Source organism: Amaranthus tricolor, chromosome 9 (assembly GCF_026212465.1).
Source record: "Amaranthus tricolor cultivar Red isolate AtriRed21 chromosome 9, ASM2621246v1, whole genome shotgun sequence".
Classification (NCBI taxonomy): domain Eukaryota; kingdom Viridiplantae; phylum Streptophyta; class Magnoliopsida; order Caryophyllales; family Amaranthaceae; genus Amaranthus; species Amaranthus tricolor.
This window is the reverse complement of record NC_080055.1, coordinates 25,765,622-25,792,494: the sequence shown is the minus strand read 5'-3', so window position 1 is coordinate 25,792,494 and position 26,873 is coordinate 25,765,622. Positions and strand designations below refer to the sequence as shown.

Here is a 26,873-nt window from a genome sequence, read left to right as displayed (position 1 = left end):
ATAAATTAATACTTATAAAAAATGATAAATCTAAAACATTAATGATGAGAGAATAAATGGTGAATATAAATAATGTAAAAATACAAAGAGCCAACTGAATGTTGATTGTTGTTAGGTTTTAGTGTGTTCTCTAAAAATTCTTTAAGAACAGAAAAACACTACAAGCCATTGGTATATTCTAATTGTGCTAAGGTTACATCACAAACAATTTTGGAGGTTTTCATGGTTTCTATATTATCCATAGAAACCTCTTTTAACAAAAACTCTCATGGGTCAGCGTCCACATCACCATCCAAGCTTCGGCGTTTCTTTTTTCCTTCACCATGTCTTGACCGCCTAGGCGCCTCATCTTCACTTTCACTCTCATCATTTTTGTTTGTAGAAACATATTTTTCAACGCCTTGTTGACCTTGTGGCTCATCACTACGTCCACCGCCCATATCCTGTTGCTTTCCTTGCTCTGGACCCGTCCCAAATGTCTCTCCCCAATCATTAGATCCTCTCATATCCCTCTTAGGACCCCGATTGGCGCCTTGAGGTGGTCCAGGTGGAGGAGGAAACATTGGAGGCATTCCCATTGGTCTACCACCTCTCCCTCCCATACCCATTCCTCCAGGGATGAAAGGACCACGTCCAGGGCCCATCATCATCCCAAATCCACCACCGGGAAGGACCCCTCCAGGTTGAGAAGGTCGACCAGGAAACATCATTCCAGGTGCAGGATTTGCGAAATCATTGGGGAACCTTGGGCCATAAGGAACAAAAGGACGAGGGGCCATCCCAAAAGGATCAGGCATCGGAAACCCATCAGGCCCAGGCCCATAAGAAAAACCATCCGCACCCATCATGCCAGGAGGGAAGCCCCGCAGTCCTGGCATAGGGCGAATACCACGTCCCATTGGAAAATTTGGTGGCCACATCATTCCTCTTCCCCTTCCTCTGCCTTGCAAAGCTAGTCCAGGTAGTCCAGGTACCTGGCTGACACTATCGTCTTCTTCTTCTTCACTGTCCTCCTCTTCCTCCTCTTCATTGTCTTCAAATGGGACTATATCTGGATTCCCAGCTTCATTTTCTACATTCAGTCCTTTTGCTTTTTCTTCCTCACGTTTGGATTCAGCTGCGGTTAGAGTTGCCTGACAAATTGTACAAGAAAAACAGAGATCATTTGAGTTTCAAGCACAACAAAAATATTTTAAAACAGTGCGACACAAACTGCAGCATACAAAAAATAGCAAAAGTGCTCCAGTTTGTACCACGCATGAATTATTGAGAGAATCTAAGATAGCCAGGGCAGGTCAGCTTCTGAATTGCAAAAGGGAAAAATGAACCCTCATTCACTCATCCTCCTCTACTCACCCATCAAAGTTCCCTCATTAAAAATCACTCCAAAGATTTATAGTTCAAGCACTTTTGTACCCAGAAAAGTGCATTGGTGTATACCTTGATACCAAAACGCCTCATTTTCTTCTGAAACAGGGCAGTCTAAACTGGGTATCAGATCCTAAACTTCAGACATCCAAAAAAACAAGGATTTGAGAACTCACGCTTTTGAAAGAAAAAATAGCAAAAACAAAGACTTTTGCAAAACCCACTATATTCTTACATACAAAAGACCATTCGTATAATGTTCAATCCCTACCTGCTTTCCACTACACTACACTCCTTTGAAACTCTTCTAATTGATTTTGTAATATATCCTATATTGTAAAAGCAGATCACCAGAATGTTGATGAAAATGCTTGGGTCACTAAAAGTTGGCTATTTTTATTGGATCAATATTCCAAGCTAACAACATGAAATGGAATTCAAGAGCCAACAAAATCATCCACCAGATTTGTCAAGGGTTAGAAACAGAAAACTGAAGAGATATACGAGAAGTGGGTAGAGTGCAGTATAACCAAGCAACCTCAAAAAGCCACATGACTTCATCTTTGCTTGAAGTTTTAAATCCAAAAATAGCTCCAAAAATTTAATTGACTACTTGTTTATACAAAGACGTTAGGTAAACCCAAGTGAAAACAATGTCCGGCCAATTGGAAACAAACTTATTTTTGTCTCTTCAGCCAACTAAAATTCAATCAAATCACAAAGAGAAAGCAATATGTTAAGTACTAATACTAGAGTTAATGGAATAAATGAGCCCTGGCTAGAGTCCCACAGATGGAATGCACATTCTGCCTCATTAAAAGAGCCTAATACAAGACCAATTCCTCAAATATTCCTTTAAAATTCCTCTAAAACAAGGATTGGCAGAAACAACCCCAATCACTATCAAAATATCATTCTAGCAAAATCTAGATCTGATTAAGGTTTTGCTGGATCTGGAAAAATTGAATAGATTAAATCCAGTAGATCTTACATGTTTTCTGTACATTTTATATGATACTTGTGTGCCAATATACAATTAACGAGTTTTCTGTAAATCTCACATGTTTTTCCAGAGTAAGAAATCAAAAAACTACTACCCTTCAGACATAACATAACAACACATAATAAATTGTCACCACATTCATCGTTGGAAAGTGGAAACCTAAAAGTTTAAATATTAGCCTTTTGTTGTACATTATAAATTCTGGAAAAACTAAGCTTTTTCTAGTCATCAATAGCTGAAAGTGTTGTAAAAACAAAAGCTGAATTCAAACACAACCAGGTACTCCTTCAGTTCAGGTCAAAGAATGGATAGGGTATAAGAAAAATGTAACTCAATTCCAACATCCACATATCATATGACATGAGATTCCAAGTAAAGGAGATAAGAAACTCCTAGGCACTACTTGTCTACAATTATAATTTTTGAAGAAAATAAAAACTATTTTATGACCAGATTAGTAATTCCAGAATGGAAACATACCATAAGTTCACCGTCTGGTTCAAGATAAAGCAAGGAGGCCAACTGCTCCCCAACAGAAGGTTCAAGCTCCTGGCAATCTCTACTAATCTGAAACACCAATAATTAGAAAGAAAAGCATAACGTTAGATATCAAAAAAACAGATACATTTAGACAAAAGTTTCAAAAACACAATAGTTTTGGGTGGAGAGGGAGCAGGGAAAAATAGGCCTTCGTCTAGCATAAACAGGAAGGGGTCACATCACATGAGCAAAATGGTAGTTGCACATGACCCGTTCTTGCATGTTCACAAGATAAAGAAACAACTTTCACAACATAAAGAAATAGTGACATTCTTCAAATTCGTTGCACATTTCCTTATTGAACATTTTTATAAGGGGTTTGTTCTTTACAAGGGTAGGATTGCACATGCATTCGAATTCAACATGATAATTTAGTTCAATTACCATCTGTCTGATATTTTTACGATTCCCAAAGGGATAAAATACGAGTCAGGAGGTATTCTGACAATTGCAGAAATATTACTACTACCTCTGAATTAATTTGTATATCCACTTTGACTCAAACAGATATCAAAAAACAGAGGTAGTGGTGTTATGCAAGCTCCAATAAACTAACTCAAATACATATACAGCAGCATTTCTAAAATTTTACTGCATATTAGATCTATGAAATACTCTAGTGACCATTTAGAGTTGCTATCAACATATATCTACGTCATCCGAAAGTTTATTACTTAAACACCATTCCATTACCCCAATGTCATTAAGTGGCTCACACCTAGGAGAGGTTTTGGGCGTTAGATATACGCAACCTAACCTTTGTTAGTGATATTAAAAGGGTTGTTTCCAGATTTCCGGTGGTAGAAAACAAATGTAATAATTTTCTATCCAAAATAGAATTCAATGCTAATACGTTCATTTTGTTATCTTTTCTTCTATTATTCTTTCCTACAATCACCTTACAAAAAGTTTTTTACGCATAGGACTCAGGAATAAGTAGCCAAGTCCAAAGGACATATTTGGAAGTTTTAAATTCTTCTCGCTATTATTTATAGAAATAGAAAGGTCCAAGTTCATTTTAGTACATGTTCAGAATAGCAAATTCTGATTTGTAGATCTATCTTATTATAGTCATTCTAAATTAATACCAAATTTCCCTTTATCCATTGGAGCTAATCTCGCATGGCTAACAACTTTTGGCTCGCATTCAAACTCAATTGCAAATCCTTGTCATGCTTTTATTATATACGTTAGAATTGTCAAATGCAATGCAAGTGCCCTAATATAAAAGATTGGATAGCCCATTCACTAAAGTTTAAAAAACTATACACATAAAAAAAATGCTTGAGGAGTTTGCACATGAAGCTTATCTGGGGCCTTTAGGCGGGTTGGGATAACGTTCATGTTTTCATTTGCAGTACAGGTGATGCCATGGAATTACAAGCTACTGATCTTGAAACATTAAACAAGTCCTAACCAATTTAAGATATTTAGACTGGTTTCTGGATAGAGGGAGCTCCAAATAGAGTAAAAGATTAGCTTTATCAAAATTCCATAATGGAATCTCGAGCTGTCAAACTTAGCATCGACCTCCAATCATTTATAAATTCAGAATGTACATTGAGATGCAAACTGGTTAAAGTGAGTGCCAACTGCAAAGTCGGTTTTGAGAAAAACAAAATCATTTCCTTGGTGGCAGGATTAAGTTTCCCTATCTCGGGAATCATGCTTACCAAGTATCTATCAAAATAGTATGTTATAGTCAGGAAACTGACGTTTGGATTTTGGAAAGCTTATCTTGTAAGTAGGATATGGTGGATAGGCCGAAAGCACGGGAAGGTTAAGAATTAGGATATTCAAATATGAAATGTCGAGATCAAATATAATGGATGATTTTAAATTATCAATTTGATGTTGGAATCGTGCAAAAATACGGTTTCGATCGAAGTAAACGGCCTTCGCGATGTCACCTACGATTGTCGCGGCCAAAATTTTTATAGCGATTATCTCAAAAGCCTTCACAATGTGGTTGCAATAAGGTGATGCAACGGATATTTTGCACTATTGTTGAAACGCTGCTTGAGAGGCAGAAATTTCCAATCATAAACAATTCTTTTTTTATGATAAAAAAAATTTATTAATGAAGAAACTTAGCAATACATTAGGAATGAGTGCCACCTAAATATTTGAGCTATCTAACCACATTAATGCTCCATTCTCAACTACATAACTCGTTTAAAGAACAATGTTGAAAGGCCATTGGCCTTAGCCCATAACAACTAACAAGGCTAAACATTTTGCCTTATCCCAAATAGTTCATAAGTACAAAAATTGATCTTTAAAAAATCGCCTATTTCTTTCCCACAAATTCTTGTGAGAGACGGTCTCTTTGAGAGACCATCTCTAAATGAACCGGCCCATTATTTATTTTTTGAAATATTGTAAGTAGGCATTAAGAATGATGTAAGTAGACATTTAAGATACTGAAAGTAGGCATTAAGGATACGATAAGTAAGCATTAAGGATAATGTAAGTAGGCATTAATCTTTAATGGGCTGGGCTTGAAATATGTCTCTCAAAGAGACTGTCTGTCAAGAAACTAGCTGTTTTCCACAGATTAGATAGACCATATAACTACATAACAATACATCATAATTTCTTGAGGTCTCTATTGGCACCAATGACAAAACCCACGAAAATTAGTAAATATGAAATCCCCAATTTTCTTCGAAGCACCCATTTTTCCCGCCAATCTTAAAAGCCTATTTTAAAGACCCTTTGCAAAAATGCAATGCACAAAGAAAATGATCATTATTTTCTCCATCCTTCAAACACAAGCATCTTTGTGGATTAAAAGATTTGTTAGGTCTTCTAGTTTGTAAATTCTCCATCGTATTAAGCTTCCCCAAGACAACAAACCAACCAAATGCTCTTACTTTACATTGGACTTCTGCTCACCAAATAAATTTGGTTGCTGAAAAGATGTGGAAGAAGGGGAAATGAGGCAGGAATAGAATGAGAAAAACTTTTTAATGGATCAAGGGGACAAACTCCAGGTGTCGGATTTCAAAGAAGGGCGAAAATTCTGAAGTAGAGAAAGAAGTTTAGACACCGAATTAAGGTCCCTTTTTAGGGATGGTGTCTAAAGAAAAGATTCCAAAACACTTTATTATTTCTCACATTAAAAAATCACTGATGGGAGCTTCATGGTTGCATGATAATTAATACAATTTGGAAAAAGAAATTTGAAAGGCTCTAATCCCATCCATCTATCTTCCCAAGATTGTATCAAATCACTTGACCTACACTCTTCATAGAACCTTTATTATGAAAGCACACACAAGATGGTAAGGTTTTTGATTCCAAGATATTGATGGCTACAATGATGGTACCTTTACTGGCAAAAATCCTAGTAAAACCAAATCATCAAAGCATAAATGTTGATCAATGCAAAAATAAAACAGAGTAGTTGGCTAACCATGTACATGATGGTACCTTTACTGGCAAATTCTCATTGTATGGGTTCCTCAAATGTCGAGTTTTATTGAAAGACAGCTCACATAACTGCATTAGTGAAGAAGAAAGTTGATATTACAAACAAGAACTTTTAATACATGACATTCATTTGCAAAAGAGATCACATCTTAAAAAAAATTCACAGCAAAAAGAAAGCAAAATTGTAACTCATAGAAATTATTAACCTCTTTAGGAGGGAGTAATGTCAAGATTGAAGCCTAAATCAAGATATTACATAATGAGGTGCTAAATTAAGCCCTAAAAAATGCTCAAACTATAGCCCTATTTGTGTATTTTCCTAAACTACCCCCCACCAAAACAAACAAACTAAAACACATCATCTTCCCTCTTGTTAATTAATTACTTATATAAGGACAAAATAGGTTTTCTACAAACAGCTAGTCTCTTGAGAGACCGTCTATTTGAGAGACATATCTCAAGCTCAGCCATTAAAGATTAACGCCTACTTACCGTATTCTTAATGCCTACTTACATTATCCTTAATGTTTACTTACCGTATCCTTAATGCCTACTTTAATATCTTAAATGTCTTTTTACATTATTCTTAATGCCTACTTATAATATTTTTAAAAATATATAATAGGCCAGCCCAATTAGAGATGGTATCTCAAAGAGACCGTCTCTCACAAGAATTTGTGTTCTACAAATTTAATCGATTTAAATTCTGAATTTGAACTGATAGTTTCAGTCAGGTATTCAAGTGTATTGTCTTTTATCTTATTCTCAAAAAACACTGTATATTAAGAGCTTTTGGCTTTGGGATCAATTGAGCGACTCAAGTTCGAGTAGGATATATTTGAAAATATAAAGTTTTGGATGACTCTGGTTGTTTGGGACTGTAATTAGTAGGGACGAAAGTTATTCGGAAAAACTTGCAAACTAAACTAAAAATATGGTTTAGACTTTTAATAATTTGGTTTGAATTTGGATTGAAAATTTGTAAAACAAAATATTTCAATTTCGATTGGGTTTGAGCTTATAAAAAACCGAAAAATGAAATTTTGAACCGATTTTAAGTATGAACACACGTTCTAAATTGGGTTAAATTACTTAAGTAAACCTAGTGCAACTCGACATGCGAATCTGAAGACTTCATTATATGATAGCAATTAGCAACAAAATAAACTTCAGCGCTCTGACAACATAAACCTTTATTTGAGAATTCACGTTTCATTTTGTCACCCTTATTTTTACTACTATGACTTAATATTTTGGTTTCAATTTCGTTTGCATTTTAGATTTGTTTTTTGGTTAAAAATTCAGTTTTGATTGGACTGAAAAAGTTTAAACCAAATTAATTTGGTTTAGTTTAATTTGGATCGTGGCTAAATGTGGTTTGCTTTTGGAGTGAAAAATCAAAAACCAAAATAAACTTGGTTTGATCGGTTTTATGAAAATACAATATCGAAATAAACTTTCACCTCTAGTTATGGGGTTTGGGGCAGCTATGCCAATCTATAAAAATCAGTTCGTATTTTCAAGTTCCAAAAAATAGCATCATACTTCAACAAGATGAAATCGGAGTGCTTGATTAGCATTTTTCTCAATTATAACACTCATTCCACATAAATATCAATGAAATCATATTAACACTTACGTCATCCAAATATATAACAGTCACACATGCTACCATTTCAGAAAAGTAAAAGTGACATAACTTTTCAAAAACATTATCTGAGATTGATGATTGGGATTTTGATCAGTTTTTGTTCACTCCTACATTTCACTGTTTTCAATGATTTGTATCTCTTTTCAAACACAATTTGCATCATTGCAAGAATTGCATCACTCAGCCTGCTTCGTTGATGAACAGGTCATAGAGTACATCAATAGATTCAACATTTAAAAAAAAAACAAAGAGAAGTACAGCTTATTAGAACAAATAGAAATACCTTCAGCCATTTAACAGAAAAATTCCTTCCATAATGAGCAGTTCCATGTGCATGCTTCCAATTACCTCCACTAGCAGTCTCACCAATTTTAGATGTCATTTTCGCACAACCCTAACAATTTAAAATTAGCATCTATTTCAGATCTAGAGCTAGCAAACTCACCTTTATATAACAAACAATACAACAAAAAAAATATTTGAACACTGACCTGGAAATGCCGAGTACGATTGACAGAAAAGATCAATATAACATGCTCAACAGAATCAAAAGCTTCATTCAATTTAGCCTCATTGCTTCTTTGAGTAGCCCATACACCTTGTTGAACCGATAGCTCCAAGTTTTCACGATTACAGCTCTTCACAATAAAATACCTGTATGTCAAAAAAACCCAATAAAGGAAGAACATTGAAGAGAACTTTGCTCAAAACCGAAATAGCAGGATATTCGAAAGAATAACAGTAGTGCTATATTGTATGTATTATGTAAAGCCTCCAGTAAAGTTTAGAACAGTTAGCATAACATACTCGATCTTAACTTCTCTTATGCCCTTCTCTCTTTCCACCATTTTCTGTCATACATACATTATAATGCCAGCTTATTTCAGTGCCGACACTGTAAGTCTGTAACAATGTGTGTTGATGATGCGAAACAAAGTTAAGAAGCCAAGTGAAGCTAGATGGATATGGTTTTGTATAGATAAAGAGCATATTATATTTCGCATAATGGCCACATGAGCCTTGTCACAGTAGATTAGAATCCCAACTTTGAATTAATATTATAGTATCATGCGTAAAGGCAACATAACAGCTCTTAAAGAATAACACTCAAGAACAGCAACAACAAAACGATAACAGAAGCAGTAGCAGTAGCGGTAGCAAGTAGCAAAATCATACAGATTAAACAGCATGTGAACACTGAAAGAGCGTGTGATTACAGGGTGTCACACAATTCATATGATAGCCAATAGAAGTACAGAATACCCAAATTAGTTTTCAAAAGGTCAAGAGCACCAAATTTCCCCTTTTGCCTCTCCTTTGTCCGCATGACCTTTTGCTAACTTGCCTCACCATGTTGCCTATTTTTTTCAATAATAATGACACCTAGTTTTTTTTTACCTATTTAACATCTTATATTTCTCTTGTACTCTATCATTCTTTATGAAATACAGAGTTTTCTGTGTAAATAGAAATAACAAAGAGGATAAAAAAATCAATAAATAAACAGATTGTTCACTGATATTAACTTAAAAAAATCTGGATTCTTTTTATATACAAATTTCTCCTTTTATTTCAAAATCTGTTGGAACTATTGGAGCAGGACACAAGATATTACGACTGGGCAACTTTCATCGATTTAGTTTGCAAACCCACATGATATGTGCCTCAATTCTTATCTCCAAGTACTGAAACAAGGTACACCAAGAAATGAGGAAAAGTAACGCAAAAATGACTTTGGGACCTTAGACAGAAACAAATCTAAGCAAGTTGATGACATGTGTTTTGTCGTCATCACAGGAATCCCTTTCCTCACTTGCCCTGAATTCACCACGGCAGCAGAATTATGCCTCAAACTAGACCATTCATGTCACTTTCATGATCAAAAGGTCAAGATCAAGCTCGTTAGCCCCATTGTTTAGATCACCATTGATGGTGCTTTAAGGGTTAAAATTCTACTAAAGTCACTCACAACTACATACCAACTTTCTCAATTATCCCATAGGCAACACAAATCACCAAAAAGTGTTAGAATAGGTGATTAACAACATAGCATACACCACCTAATTAGGACTCATAACTAGAGCCACCAAAAGTTAACATGACTAAGAACCAAACACGATATGTATGGGTTATCGCTTAGCTGTTTCGACATGTTTGATTAAATGAGTAATAGTTCAACCGTTTAATAAACTGGTACACTTTTACTCAATTAGCAAAAATAAATACAAAATTTTTAGAATTTTAGCCTGAGGTTAAATTCACATATTGTACAATAATATCTCAAACTCCACTAAATGATCAAATTTTTTGAAACACAATGCAACAAATCAAGCACCAAAACATATTTTATGGTCAAAATTTATGGTAGTTTGGGATAAATTACTTAACACGGCAAACAACAATACTTCAAAAATGATTTGTTTTACTTCCCACCATCACGAGGGTAAGAAGGGAGAAACAGCAAAGGGGGTGAAAAATAGAAAGAGTCAGACAAGTCTTGGTCATAATAGGTTTCATGCTTTGATAGGGCTAGGCGAGGCGATTTCTTAATGCTAGCACCTTATAGCACCTAAAGGCAAGCACTCCTAAGCAGTGCCTTTTGGTTGCCCTCAAAAGAGGCTCATTTAGTGAGAGCAGTCACCATATATGTTTTCTTTTCTTCTTTATTCCCTTTCTCTTCTTTTTTTAGGTTTTTTTGAGAGTTTAATTTTCATTTATTTCTCTGTGTTGGTCGTCTCACACCCAAAAGTTGGCACCATTGCCTTGGTGCCTCATGCTTAGGCCATGGAGACCTTTAGCACCTTAGGGAGTCTCACGCCTTTTATGACTAAGATGCAAGTATAGTTTCACATGAATGTTGCACTTTTACATACTATGCAATTAATAAAACTTATAATACATTGATCAACATCATCAAAGGATCTCTATTGTTAGTGAAAAACAAAACTGACGTAAAGGATATATTTTTTTTGTCAATCAATTCCGTTAAAATTCTTTCCCTAATAATGTGTAAAAATACCCTATTATAGAAAGACTGCCCAAAAGTTCCCTTCTCATCTAAGGATTTTCAAAAATTATTGGTTAGCATAAATATCCAATAATGTTTTGCAATCTCCAATGTTGATTGCAAAAAATCAAATTATAACATATAAATAGTTTCATGTATACATACATTCATACATACATATAGATAGAAAGAAGTCAGGTGAAAACCAAGCTTATATGAGAATTGTGAGAACCATGTTACTTTTTGGCAAAAAATTGTTATCTTTAAGAAAAAAAAAAGAATAAAAACAAAAATTTGACATAAGTGTTACCTTTGGATACATGTTACTTTTTGGCCAAAAAATTGTTGCTTTCCCAAAAAAAAATCCCCAAACAAATTTCAAGAAAAAAACTGACAAATGTGTACAAAAAAGTGTTACTTTACAGACAAAATAATTTTTTCAAAAAAAAATTTAAAAGAAACCCGACATTTGACAAAAATAATGTGGCTTTTTACACAAAAAGGTGTTTCTTTTTGTCACAAAAGTGTTACTTTTAAGAGATTATGGTTCTTACGGTTCTCATGTAGACATGATTCTCATATATATATATATATATATATATATATATATATATATATATATATATATGTATATATATATATGTATATGTATATATATATATATATATATATATATATATATATATGTATATATATATATATATATCATAGTGAACAAGCATTACAAACTTTTCAAAACAAGAAACAAAGACTAATATCCTAGAGCATATAAGTGGTCTAGGTAGTAACAATTAAGAATTAATATAAACATATATTGCAACAACAGCATAGTAATTTTCGAAAAATTTATACATATTAATGTTCGGGCTTCAGCAATGATTTATTATTTGTTCAAAGTCAAAGATAAAGCTTATAGAAACATAACATTTTGAAAAGAATGAAACTCATCATACAATTATCATAAGCCAATGAAAAAGCTTTAACACTCTGGACACACCTAGTTATCCCTTGAGGCAGTGGAGTAGCTGTTCCGCCTGGTTGATTAGATAAATTACTTGCAGGATTTTGTGTTTGGTCCTGGCCAGCCTGAATAGGCTGTTGCTGTATGTTGGACTCTGATGCTGTAGGCTTTGAGACTGCAGCTTGATTTGCGCTAATAGCACCTTGTGGAAACTGCGATCTATCTGCTTGCTGAGAAAAATTTGAATTCCGTTGCTGAAAAAATTTGTTCGACGCACTATAATTGTAGGAAGTAAGTTGTTGAATCTTCTGAAGCACTTCTTCAACAGGCGGTGGAGGTCCAGGCTGCTTTGCATGTCGATAACGACAGTCTGGACCATTTGGACAAAAACCCAATTTGTACCTACAATCAGTTATCCCATTTGAAAATTGTAATTGTAACCAATGCATTGCATCAATGGTCTTGTAATTAAGAAACACCATGTACACGATGAGGTTTGAGAAGCACAATGTTATATTCTGCTATAGCATGTTTGGTAAGCTATTTGATATGTAATTACCTAAAAACTTCCAACACAAGTTACGGTTACCTGAGCACAAAATCTTGGATGCAATCACGATTGCAAACTTGCGGTAATGGTTGTGAAACCACTTTTGCAGTTCATATGGATGGTTTCACAAGTTGTCACGGCAAACTAACTTTTTGTCTACTACTACTACTACTAAAATCGATCACTGCTTTTTTGCACAAAGATGAAAATTGAACCTTTATAACCATAAAAATGCTTTTGATTATGATCCAATTATTTCTTAGATTAAAAAAACCATTCCTTATGTCCTGAACTGATTGGATTGTACATATTCTTTTTGACCAAGTCCCAATTTATTTGAAAGGTTTCGATTTATGAAGAGTTTATTCCTTATACCAACTAAAATATCCAAACCTAAAAATCAATTTATGAGGAGTTTATCTCTAATAAGATATGGAGAACAAATAAGATGTCAAAAGATTAAAGGATAAGCATTATAGCAGATTATTACAAAAAAAAAAAAAGAAGATTTGTAATAGTGTTCTAACCACATGGTAATCAATCTTTCAACCACAAAGTTATAAAAAAGAAAAAAAAAGAAAAGGGCATAGCCCAGTACACAAAACACCCTTGCAGCCAAGGGCTCATTTTCGGGAAGCAACGGTTTAATGGGGACAAACTTATATTTCATTTTTGCAGAAGGCTGCTTTTAGACACAAACTCGTGCCTTTCAGTCACACGGTGAGACCTAAACCAAAATTGGTGCGCCGAGACTCCCCTTCAAAAGGGCATCTCAAGCACAAAGTGTCCTCATAAAGCGAGGTCCGCAGGAGGGTCCAACCTAATAGGTGTCACGAGGTTGATTCCTCATTCGAACTAGTTTGGTATGGAGTTATAGCAGAGGTGATAAAACATTTTTAGAAACCAATTTAGTTTTATGTTTTGGTAGGGTACCATGGAAGTTATGCTTGTGAGGCGCTAACAAATGCAGTATGAGGTATTATAGGGTAAAACCAAAAATGAATTGCATATGATTTTTATTAATATGAAGAATATGTATGAATAAAATTCAACAAAAGAACTTTGGTGAGTTATGGCAAAGAACAGTAGGTCACGTAAGCATATCACTATAGTCTAAAGTCCAAAGAAATATATGAGGAATTACAAACCAATGTTAGGACAAGTTGAGGGGCAATCTCAATCACACTTTCACTAAATCATGCTTTTGATCCCTTTCTTGTAAGTATGCATGTTTTTCGCTGATTAAATCATTTTAGACGAAACTAGAGATAAAGAAAGAGCAAATCTAGAGATGTGAAGGCATGTGTTAGAATCAAAAGAGCTTAAACTAAATCGAAATAAGACACAGTAAATGAAACATCGCTTTAACACGGATGATTTTATTAGAAGTGTAGTAAATTTGAAGTAAATACGAAGGAACACCTTTTAAATGAATGTTTCAAGTACCTCGGCTCAATTTTCTACAAGAGCTAACAAGGAAAAATTTACCAAATAAACTATATCAAAAGTCTTGATTGTTTCCCGAGCTATCAACTGAGAAAGTGTCTGATGGTCTTTTCACTAAGCTATATATCTATAATTTGTAGAAAATGAGCATAAAGAAGAATTCATAAAGGAACTTAAGCAAATCCCAACACAATCAAATCAATTTTTAACAAGAAATTCACAAACAATGATATAACTTTAGCCTAAGGAAGAAAAGATTAATGAAATAACAAGAAAGTGACATACATACATGTTGCATTCTTTGATATCCTCATTAGTATGCTTATAAACACAATCTTGTTCACGGCACTCTCCATACATTCTGAAGAATCGACAAACAGGCATCCTAGACTTATCATATTGATGAAGAAATCCGCAAGAATCCCCCTTCATACACAAACTCCGAAGCCAATGTCGGCAAACAGTTTGCCGGAAACTCCGACGATTACCATGACCTTGAGATTGAGTAGAAGCAGGATCAAAAGGCGCAGGAGCAGATGTAGGTCCGGAAGAAGGGGCAACATTTGGGTCGGGTTGTAGGACTGGATTAGAAGCAGTAGGGATAGTTGGAAGATTATCGAGGTTTCCTTCAAAATCAAAGCTTAAACCCCCTTCTGTATCGTCCATTGAATTGAAGATATTGATTGTTGGTGTAAAATTAGGGTTTTAGAGACGCATTAGTAGGAAAAGTATGAGAAAATGCAGACTGCAGAGTAAGGGAAATCAATGACGGTAACGGGGCGTGTGTTTTTCAAGTTTTGCACAAAGCTTCAATTTTTGCCCAAAATTATGCCCTAATAATAACTAAATCACGATAATTAAGTCTCCTTTAAATTGGAGTTGGTATTGTCTTTCTTTGAGTAAGGTTTTAGTATCGATTCTAATCTAATTTTTCCTTCTCTCAATTAACCCTATAAACTCTAAGTTTATCTCTATACCCTCCACATAAACTCGAGTAAAACACAAAAGAGGTGAGAACCTTTGTCGGTAATTAACCTAAATAAAATTGACAAATTTATAATTAAAAATGTCTCACAGTAAGACGGTCTTAATATAGACTGGTCCAATTATATTTATTATAAAAAAATAGTAGGGAAAGAAGATGGGTGAGGAAATTGAATTGGAAAAGAAATCAAAGATGAGGAGGGAGAATTTTCAATTTTGACCAGTCAAACTTTATATTTAAAGGTTAACTGAAAAAAATTTGTTTGGTATTTTTTGGCAAAATTCTTTTTATTAGATACTTTTTGGAAAAGAAATTTTATTATGTACTTTCTGACAGTTTTCCCTTAAAATTACATATAACTTAAGTTTATGATGATTGTATTTTGTAGTATAGTTATTGGAGGCATTACTTTGGGATTTAAATCATATTTTATCTCCTTAAGTATGAATTCAATATAAGATTAGTTTGTTACTCAGAGTTACTAATATGTAAAATTAGTTAAGAAATGATAAGTAGATATAACCAAAAGAGATTTATACTTGATACGTGTATTTTATGTCATATTTTATCTCGTTAACCGTCCTCATTGTTGCACTATTATTTGTTCTTTTGTGCCGCTGTTAATGTACTTACTTGGTAATGATTCGGAAGGCCGTAGCAATAGACCAAATGACATTGGAAAGAAGCAAAGGGAGAAGGCTAAGAGTTAGCCTTGGCCCCGAGCTATTCAACCCGGTCGAGCATAAATGGTGCATTGAGGCAGAGAGTTTGATCAAAAGAGCCTCAAACATGTAGCAAATTGTCACGAATTGTCATTGACTCGTGACTTGTGAGTATTTCTGTCGTTCTCGAGTTGTCGCCTTGAACAAGTTTACATGTTCGCTACGTATAACCATTACAATACTGCTATCATCATTTCAAGTTCATGCCTAACTATTGGCAGGTGCACATAATCACATAATCCATTTAGAATAGCAACTGTTATCATCATTGCAAGTTCATGCCTAACAATTGTAAACTGCTATCATCACTTCAAGTACATAAGCTAAGTATAAAACAATATTCCAAGTACATAAGCTATTTATAACAGAACCTTCGGCTGTCGATTATTCACAATGTAAAGATTCATCCTTTCCTCCATAAAAAAGGCGGTAAACGCACGAGAAATCCTTTGCTTCATTGCCTTCTTTACACAGTTCATGGTATCTGGAAAAGAAAAGAAACGTATGAGCGGATAGAAACTACAACTTTAAGTAATGTTTCAATGAGAAATACATCATAAACGGGCACATCCCAATAGAAATTAACTTCTTCGTACCCCAAAAACAATAACCGTATCTAGAGAATGATAAAAAAGTAGAAAATAAAAGTAAAAGAAACTGCTTAATCCGACTGAGCGATGGCCACCAAAAGTCAATCAGTCGATACTAAACAGAATTATATATCAGAACTCACATCTCTTGCACTTTACATGTCAATGGATGTTTGACGGCGGCTTCCTTTGCCGAAGCAGCAGCAAGATCTAAGTCCTTCGCCTAGAAAATTGTCAAATTTCAGTTGCTTTATAGCTATGTTAGTAGTTAAAAAGTTTGTTCAAGTTGCCAAAGATATGTCCACAAGCTTATATTTGTATTTGCAAAGCTCATGAAAACTGAACAAGAATAGATACTTAAGGATTGGGAAGGTAAAAATACAATGATTAATATAATGGCCTACCATAAGTTTAGACGCAAAACCGCCATGATAATCCCTTGATGAAGGAACTCCATCCATCACCCCTGGAACAGGGTTATAATTATCACTGTAAAATATCATGTTAGTCACAAGATATGTGAACCACTTCACCATTTCATCATAACTATACTCAAAATCTCGCATTTTATTGCACGTGTTTGAAAAGGAAAAAAAATTGAAATAAGTTCGTGAGATCAAGCACATATCATCCATAATCTACTTCTAAAGTTAATTTAACTGTCTATACACCATTCACATAAGTGATGCTAAGTCACTAGCCTTTTACCATCAATACATAAAGGGTCTAAAGAAGGGCTTTTGAATTTTGATCCCTAAGTCCATGAGATTACCACAGACAAAAAAATCTTCAGAAAAGTGTTAAAAAAAGAAGAAAAAAAAGGAGAAAAAGTTCTCAATTGACGTAGCTAAATAATTAGCACTTCGTATATTTATAGAGAGGAGCCTCTTAGATACTCTTGATGTCTCTTTTTGCAAAATCATGGAATAGGCAGAATCTCACCATGCTCATTCCTTTTTGTCACCCAACAACCATCCAAGTTATTCAAAAAAGATTCGTGCATTTTAAGCTCCCATCCAGAGATCACAAAGAAGGCTACGTATGTACACACACGCGCGCGCACACACTTGGTGACTAACACATAACAATGACTCCTCATCTTTTCTTCAAATGCCACGAAGTTTTCATCAAGTTTTCAATTTCTGATTGTGAAATTCGTACACGTAATTTTTACACATTAAGAAAAGGTGGAAACTCCTGAGTCAGGGTCCTAATTTTACAAAACGTACAAACAAGAGGTATATTATTGCTCTTCCTTTGGTACTGTCACTGAAATAGGCTTAAGGAAGTTGCTGCATATCAGAAAATATATGAGATACCAAGTCCAGCTGTAAGCACTAGAAGAATTCATGATAGATCCACATTCATTAGAAAATAAAGACTACATAAATCACGAAACACTAAATACCTACTCCAGCAACGAGCACTTGAACAATTAAATATCCTAGTCAGAGTACTAGCAGAAATTCCCAAAGATTGACCAATGGCAAGGGCTTCTGACACCCCAGCCATGCTAATAGCCATCGCCAGATTGTTGCATATCTTTGCAACCTACATTGCACATCCAAAATAAAGTCAACTAGTTATAGATAGAAGAACTCTGGGAAGGATCCTAGATGCGCAGCTAAAATAAATAACTGAAGAAAAATACAAAAATTTGAAGATATTATTAAAAAGGCGCATACATAAGACCATGGAACATGAGTCAAAATCTTAATATTTCAGAAACAACTTTTAAAACTTCAAAAGAACCTTCAAATTATCTCCGCATAAATTGAACACATCTTTCAGTTCTTCCCCCCCCCCCCCCCCCCCCCCCCCCCCACCAAGGCATAACTGAAATTTAAAGACAACATACAGGCAGAGAGATTATGAGGGCAAGCGGAAACACATAACATAATTACAAAGTCCACCTTTACAAATCTATATCTCAAGAACTAGTTTGTTTTGCGTATTAGATTCATTTCTCAAGCCAAATCTTGAAGCAAAAAACCAGCATATGCTGATGTCATTCAGTCATGGGGTGTAAGAGTACATGATACAACCTTCCCATATTTTTCATGGTTTAAATTCATCCGATTTGAGGCGAGTCATAGCCACTCAAAAAAATGGGTCATGACTCACAACACAACCCTAGCTTGACTACCTCATTATTTGAAATGTTCTGAATATAAAGCTTCCACTCCTATGCTACATCATTTCAAAGTGGTAAACTTTTAAATTAATGTTCAAGGACCAACTGAGCAAAAATTACATGCTTGACTACCGAATGTCAGAACAAATTTTGTTTCATCTTAAAACTGGTTCCAAAGAAAGACTTGCATAAGAGGTTCCTCCAGATATGAGGCATTCAACAATAAATCAGAGGCAGAAGTTCAAAAATTCCAAAACCTACAGAGCCATTTCCTGCTCCACCACAATAAATAGATGCTTTTCCCATGGAAAGAAACAATGCTTCAGCTGCCCGGTAGGCTTCCTGAGGGCCTCCTACCTGAAAGGAATTTTCTCAACTAGTCAAGATATGACAAAAGCACCTATCAGCCACGAGCCCAAAGGAAGAAGCACCATTACAAATCCGAGATAAGAGATCAGATATTGACCACACAGACCAAAATAAATATGTCTCACAAATCCAGTATGGTATTTAACCTATTGATGACAGTACCAAAATAAGTTACAATCAAACAGAAAAATAATTTAAATATAGAAGGATCAGTAAAATCCTCTGGCATTTGAGATAAAGCTTCCTCATATTAGTATATTCTGCATGTTTGTTGTAATGTAATCTTGTACTAATGTTGCCAATTTGAGATGAACTTCAGTATATAGAACAGAAATGTCTTTGGAAATGAAATTCACCACAAAGCTTAGTCAAAAAAATTTTTTTACCCTCGACTACCTAATACTCCAAATGACAAAATTACACCTAACTGGAAAATAAAATCACGACAAAAAAGTCATCCTAAATCCTTACTTGCTTACACCATAGCCACCTTTTAACAATCCTCATAAACAAAAGCTTCTTTATAACATTAACTATCTACTTAACGATTACAAACCAACATATACTGATCTTTCTATAAATTATGTAAAAGGTCAAATAAAATTCAATATTATTACCAACTTCCCTATCCCTTTGTGAATAGCCCTCATCCTTAATGAAAAACAATCACACTAGGATCTAAAGTTTTGAACCTTATCCCTAGAAAACACCCAAGACCAATGGCAAGGGTGTTCAATGCAATGAAACAACACTTCAATAATAAGCAATGAGAAACAATAAGAAAGAAAGCAAAAACAAAGACACAAGATTTACGAGGTTTACCCCAATGTGGGCTACGTCCTTGGTGGTAGTTGGCTTGCTTAGTTGCTTGATTATGTGAAGAAACAATGGAGTTCTCAAGAACTCTTACAAAGAAGTATTACACTTGATAAAGGAAGATGGGTGTGTGTTTGGCTACGGTTTGAATCAACATTGGAGTGAGTGTATGATACTCCTATTTATAGAGGCTGTATACAAATGATTTGGGCAAAGACCCACATTAAAACATTTCCGTAAAACTTATCGCGCAAGAAAACAGAGTGCATTCTGGACCTTCGCTCGACCGGTCGAGCGAAATAGCCTTGGTCGAGCGGCTTGAATTTCAGTCGAGCAGTAGATCAGAATGCTCACTGGTCTTGTTGAGCCAACCGGCTCGGTCGAGCATGCCACAGGGTGGGTCGAGCGGCTCATCAGAAAGTCCATAATGACTCCCACATCATCATACACACACATACACACATCCACACACCATCAACCTCATCAGACACCCTTGGTGCACTCAAAGTCACACCAAAAACTCCAACACTTAATATCAATATGCCCCACCCGATCCGAGTATACTACCCCCTCTCCAGAGAAAACTCAATTGCACAAATTTGACCTCTCCCAACCCTGTCTCCGCTCCAAAACTGAGAGTGGTAGATCTAACTACAACAAAACGTTTTCAAAAACTACATAAAACCAAAAAAGTTTGTCAAAACTACTTAGAAAAACTTGTTTGTTTGTCAAAGAGAACCAACAAACAAAAAATATTAGTTTGACAGTTATAATTTCATTGAACATTAAATGAAGTTTATTTATTATCCTAAAGAAGAACCTCTTGTAGTTGCAGACCCTTATCATCCTTCATAATCATTCATCAATGACATATTTTTCATACTTCAACATCGTTCATCAATGGTACTTCCTTAAGACCAACATAATCCAAAGTATATTGTGCCAATAATCACTCCCTCCTCTTCACAAAACCAAGAAAAAATCTATCTTCTTCTTTTCTCTCTTCAACCCTTGCAAAAAGACCTAATTTTTCCATTTTCCATTAATTATTTTTCTCAAACTTTATATCAAAACACCCACTTTCACCTCCACCTTTCTATTAATTTTGTTGCTCTCTACATACTCCAATAACCCATTCTAACCTCAAGAATTGTATCTTGAGGACCAAGATACATTGAGAGACCTTAAATTTATGATAGCCATTGTGATACAGATTAATATGCTATCAAGATAAAGAAACAAGGTAACATACGAGAATCTCTAGCACAAGGAAACTATAACAAGATATATCACTAAAGAAAGCCATGATTTTTGGAAAGGAACCAATAAAATTCAATCACCCCAATTGCTCAATGTCAATAAGTGGCTCCGGCATAGGGAGGATTTTGGAGGGTCTGATGTACGGTACTTACCTTAGTAATAACAATGAGGTTGTTTACGATTGACCCCTTAATTGCAAAGAGCATTTGCATTTCACATAAATATGAAGTCCAAGCATGGATGTTCTTTAGTTAAATTATTGTCACTATATAACAAATTTTGCTGCAATCGTTCTGCCAAGCCCCATTATGTAACCTATGATTTTAAAACATGGAGTAACTATTATAAGTTCTTAATATGTTATTCTAACATATCGGTCATTGTAATACTTTTTAAAATATGTATTATGTTCAAAAAGGTCAATAGTAAACTTTGTTTTAATATATGTTCTAGAAAATTAATTTATTATGATAAAATGGATGTTTCTAAAGTTAGAAATTTACATTTCGATGTCTGCGAAACGCTCGTGACATTACAAGGTGTCGCGTCCGCAACATCACAGCTGTTACCCGCAAATCCGCAATCGCAATTTCGTGATTTATTTCTATGATCACACGCGATTTAATGAGTCATTTCATTATAGTCAATTTTAATCAGAAACCAAAGAACTATAAATCCTTAGTTCAATTGAGATTGGATATAATTTTTAAGCCAAAATCACAAGGCCAAAAAGGGCTCTTTGATCAAGACACAAAATAGACATCATAAATAGCCAATAAAACAGTTATGAGTTACAATGATTACCATAAAGGTCAAGGATCCAGATTCTGCTGCAAGTATACCACCGGAAACAGGTGCATCTAACATCACAGGCTTCTCCAGACAATCTACATTTAATTGTCAAAATTAAGAGACATGCAAAACATCTGAAATTAAGAGGCAAGGAAATTCAAACTCGTATCACATATTCAATGCATCTAGTAAGTGGGTAACCCCAAAATCATTTTCATGGGGGGTTATACTCTTTGAATCAATGCACAATAACATAATATTGCAGTAGTCAATGTTTCAAAATCATCACATAGGTATAACACCCCCCCCCTCCCCCCCCCCCCCCCCCCCCCCCAGTCACACACACACACAGAAAAAAAAAAAAAAAAAAAAAAAAAAAAAAAAAAAAAAGAAGAGAAAAAAAACAAGACCTTGATATTAAATTAAAAGTAGTGTCAAAATCTTGGATACATTCTCTAACTAATACAAAACTACAAAAAATTACCAATTCACTTTAAGTACCTAGCTTTTCCTTTAAGCCACAACCAGAAACAGACTGAGAGAGTTTTCTTGACACTAGTGGATCAATGGTAGAGGAATCAATAAATAGCCATGGTCGCAGAGAACTGCGACAATGAAGCAAACCATTAGACCCCATATAAGCATCCAAGACCTGCATGATGCATATAATGACCTGATAAGTTTCCCATCTTATAGACATTATAGCTTTATCTGCACATTGAAATGATTCTTCCAGCAAACTAAGGGAAGAGACAAAAGAAAAATAAAACTGCTTCATAGAAAACATAACAAAAGAATAATTTATAATATTTCCAACAAGTAACACAGTAAACATATAAGATACTTGAAAATTTATAACTATAGTGAGGATAAAATTATCGTTTTAATTTGGAAGTGGAGAAAATTTTAATTCGTTCACAGTCACACCATCAACCAATCAATCATCAAACAAGTTCTTTGACCATTACCAAAATAAGGTGAAACGAGGAAAACGATAAGCAATTTATGCCCGAGGTAAAAGCAAAGAATCATCAAGTCCTTATTGACATTATTTCATCATCAGAGCTGCAAGAAAGATGCTGAAATTCAGCTAGAAGTGTCAAACAAATTAACAAACTACCTCGTTTCTTTTTTGTTAGCCCACATTACAGAACAGAAACCAACGACACTAATATCAGTAAAATTGTAACGCCTACATACAGCAGGTAATATGAGGGAAGAAAAGGAATAGTTTGGTTAGAAAGCGATAGAGCAAGAATAAATGGAGAAGATTGAGACCAAAAGTGATAAAGTAAGCGCAGAATAGAGGGTCATAAGGCCAAAAATAGAAAGATTCCAAAGCTCACAAGTCTCACCTATTGTATATGTGTGATCCGTGACCAGAAGACCTCAAGTATTCATAGCAACTGATAATTAGGTAACAGTTTTAGCCTTCTGATTTTAAGTATGTTTATAATCTCCAAATGGACCCAGAATTTCTAATACAAATCATCAGAACAGAACCTCTTCATTTCAGAAAACCTAATAAACTAAGAAATAAATAAAACTGGAAATCATTGGCATAGATTGATGCAGACATCCATAAAGCCTAGTACAAAAACACCAATAGAGAAACTGTTTACAACAGAAAGGCCTATTTTGGGACTTAGAATGATTGATTGATGAACATACAAAATTATTAGGCTATTAAACCAAAGTATGAGACGTGTCTCCCGGTGAGACCATCAAGAATTTGTGAATAATTATTCAATTACATGTTCTCACTTCTAACTGCGTCTACATCAATTATATGGTGTAATCTGCTCAGGGACTTCCTTGATTCTTAATTGAACTAGGATTGAAAAGTCATATCCAGGTAACTATGGCACATAAATCAGATTCGTTCTCTTCCTTCATACTTGCGATTTTGAAGTCCAATCAGAAACAATTTCAGTTGTTATTCTTGGTTGAGAAAAACAATGCTGATATAAGGCAACTTAATGCATCAACGTAGATGTTATCTAGAGAAATACGCAGGATGTGGTTATTAGATCCAAGTAGTCAAGCCATAATCAACAAGTTCATAATCTGTTGTGCATTATAGTCATCAATCATAGAGTGATTATCATTGGGTAGAACTTTTAAGATGCATGAAGAAAATCTACTCCCATAAGGCCATAACAGCATAGAAAGTAATAATAATAATGACCAAAAAGCAAAGTTTCTCACATGAGAGGATGAAGGAAGCATTGTAATGACAACATCACTTGCTTCTGCTATGTCTTTGGGTGTTTCCTTGATAGCAACACCCTTATCCAAAAATAGCTTTAGTGCATCCCTATTTCTAAGGCACAGAGTCAGGAAACAAGTTACTTGGCTCAATACATTCAACAAAAATTAAAAACTTTTTTTTTCAAAAAAAGAATTAAAAACTTTTCCAACTATAGAAACTTGGTCAATGTAGAGACACTTACATGTCATGGACAGAGACACTAAATCCTGAGTTGAGAAGATTCATAGCCATGCGTGATCCCATATTTCCCAATCCAATGAAACCCACATTCTATGTTAAGCACAGCACAAAAACAATCACAATCAACTCCAGTCTCCAAATCTACCAACAAATGTTAAATTTTTATCTTAAATAATAATTCAAAAGATTAAACTTCCCAAAAATAATGCCCAAATGTTTTTCAGTTTTGAAATAAGATTAAAATTTATTGACTCTAAACATACTAGGGCGTGTTCCAGGTCTCAATTTAAGTTTAGTGGTTTAATAAGGTTAAATCAATACTTTAAAAAATATGATTGTTTGAAAAAGTTGCAATTAATGGTGGAGATATTTGTTTTCCGATTCCACTGACACCGTTTTAAAATCAAAAATATGTTTTTTACATTTTCTCTATATTTTTTTCAAACAAATTATACTTCTACAACCAGCAACCAAAAATTATTTTTCTTTACAACTAATCTAAAATTAAATATTATAATGCTGCAATTGCACGATTACATCAGAGCTCTGAAAATTGAAATGATCTTATCTGTTGCTTATTAATTACATGGCAGTAATAAAAGAATTGTTTTTAAAGCATTATTTATATGAAAAATTCACAAAAATTTAGAAAAAGCACGAACATTTTACCTGTAATCGTGATTGCGTTTGCGTGTTGAAGGAAGAAAAGCTTCGGAATCGCGATTGCTGGAAAACAGTTGTAGCAGAAGAATTAGACAATTTAGCATAAGAATTCAGCAATTTGATTCTCCAATTACCCATAACTACCGCAAATTTTGAACTTCTTCGAAGATTTGGGATCGTTATCGCAAGAAATGGAATCAAAAAGGAGGGTCGTTAAAGTGCAGAAAGACGACGTAATGGCTGAGTCAGAGTTCGAGTATTTTTTCATACTGAGGGAGCGGGTATTATCTCTGTCTCGATGTAGACATAAGATAAACACGAAATAAAAGAGAAGTGATCGTAACTAACTGTTATTTGTCACGTTAACAAATTATTTTTACGGTCCGTTTGATAGGTGGTAATAAACGGTGATATTGGAATAAAAAATTCACTAATTTTTAAATGAAACGGTCTTACAATGAGACTATTTTTATTAGGCTGACCCAATACATACTTTTTATTTTAAAGTGATTACTTATATCGTTAAAGTGATCACTTACAATTTTAAAATAATTATTTTTTATAGTCTTAGAGTGATTACTTATAAATTTAAAACAATCACTTACGATCTTAAAGTAATCAATTAAAGAAATAAGTTAATCATATGGGCTCGTCTCATACAAGACGATCTGTTAAAAATTAGTGTAATTTTGGTTAAAAAATCTTTTGGCTACCTTAACGACCATGTTTGTCCAACTTCAATCATCTCATATTCTTCATAAAATTCATTCCAATGCATTATCATTGGGAGAGTTTTATTACCATGGGAATAATATGGAGCTTTTGATGAAATTTTACAATATATATCATTTCCATTACCACCATTTAATACTACTAACCAAACGGGTCGTTATAGATTTGATAGGGGAGAGTTTTGTTAATTTAATTTATCTTTTTTAATTTTATTTATTTTATTATTATTATTTTTTTGTTTTTTTGTGGTGATTTATAAGTCACGATCATTGATTAAGAATTTTTGCGAAATAAAGTACTCTCCATTATTATAGAAAGGACGAAGAGTCGAAGACATGGGAGTGTTTTGGCAAACAGTTGATAATTGGTAGCTTATAGTTGATTATAGTGGTTAATTTGACCAGTTGATTTTATTAACTAGTTTGATCAGCTGATTTTGAACCTGCTGCTATGAGCTGCTTGCTCAAAAACAATTTATTTATAATAATAAGCTGTCTCAACCAGCTAATTTATCAAACATTAACATTAGTTGATTTGACCACCAAACCCTCTATTTAAATCAAAATAAACTAAAATTACTCAATAAACTATTTAGCCAAACCTCCCATTATCTAGAATAAAAATATCATAAAATTAAAATGACCAACTAAGTAAAAAGCCTTACAATTTATAGAGGGGCATAACATATACAAGTATACATGACATCATCCCATCCAAAAATCAACTCCCGTTCATTTATATGTAAAAATTAAAAAATTATGTATATAATTTCTATATTTTATAATTATATTTGTATACGTTAACAAATTAAAAAAAAATTATTTATTATACAGGCATACATATTAATAATAAATAAAATCATAAAATAGGCTAATAAATCAGAAATATTATATTCTTCCAATTGATAAAAATATATTATGCATTTTTATACAGTATTAACTGCTAAAATATTGATGGTTATTATATACTTTTTGGCATTATTCTTCAATTAATCATAATTTATATTTTATTATTAATTAATGTAGTGAGATTAGATTTTGTTTGATTCATCTCAATATAAATTTATTTATATTTCTCGTTTACTTTTTATATTTTTTAAAATACAGAATTCAAGATATTAAAGATTAAATATTATATTAAATGAAAAAGACAAATAAGACAATTTTGGTAAGAGGAAGTACAATTGCTCTAATTTGCTTACATTTGTTATTATTCCCTTCATGCTTTAAATTCAATTGAAAAAATATAACTAAATTATCAATTAGTTGGAGTATAACATTAAAAAAAATTAAGTTATTAATTTCAGTTGGAAATTAATATTAAAAAGTTAGAGTATATTGATTGAAGAAATATACGAATGAGAATGGAATATCAATTATGTTTGTAGACATAAGAGA

The 26,873-nt window shown here is 33.9% G+C and overlaps 2 protein-coding genes across 4 annotated transcripts; both read right to left on the bottom strand.

The window, feature by feature from the left end:
* Positions 1 to 45: 45 nt before the first annotated feature.
* Positions 46 to 14,793, bottom strand: LOC130824165 (30-kDa cleavage and polyadenylation specificity factor 30). 2 transcript variants are annotated; one of them, XM_057689058.1, is made up of 7 exons: positions 14,251 to 14,793; positions 12,002 to 12,367; positions 8,489 to 8,651; positions 8,281 to 8,391; positions 6,347 to 6,415; positions 2,852 to 2,938; positions 46 to 1,133 (listed from the first exon to the last, which is right to left on the bottom strand). In XM_057689058.1, exons 1-7 carry the CDS (start codon positions 14,625 to 14,627, stop codon positions 267 to 269), a joined length of 2,040 nt encoding a protein of 679 aa, XP_057545041.1. In that variant the 5' UTR covers positions 14,628 to 14,793; the 3' UTR covers positions 46 to 266. The 2 variants fall into 2 exon arrangements, with proteins under 2 accessions (XP_057545041.1, XP_057545042.1); XM_057689059.1 differs by having other exon boundaries at positions 14,247 to 14,373.
* A 1,017-nt stretch (positions 14,794 to 15,810) lies between these two features.
* On the bottom strand, positions 15,811 to 25,046 carry LOC130823881 (probable 3-hydroxyisobutyrate dehydrogenase, mitochondrial). 2 transcript variants are annotated; one of them, XM_057688696.1, is made up of 10 exons: positions 24,751 to 25,043; positions 24,083 to 24,171; positions 23,838 to 23,952; positions 22,131 to 22,281; positions 21,642 to 21,724; positions 18,654 to 18,749; positions 17,667 to 17,809; positions 16,663 to 16,747; positions 16,402 to 16,481; positions 15,811 to 16,152 (listed from the first exon to the last, which is right to left on the bottom strand). In XM_057688696.1, the coding sequence occupies exons 1-10, from the start codon at positions 24,880 to 24,882 to the stop codon at positions 16,053 to 16,055; spliced, it is 1,074 nt and encodes a 357-aa protein (XP_057544679.1). In that variant the 5' UTR covers positions 24,883 to 25,043; the 3' UTR covers positions 15,811 to 16,052. The 2 variants fall into 2 exon arrangements, with proteins under 2 accessions (XP_057544679.1, XP_057544680.1); XM_057688697.1 differs by lacking the exons at positions 23,838 to 23,952; positions 24,083 to 24,171 and having other exon boundaries at positions 24,751 to 25,046.
* Between the last annotated feature and the right edge of the window lie 1,827 nt (positions 25,047 to 26,873).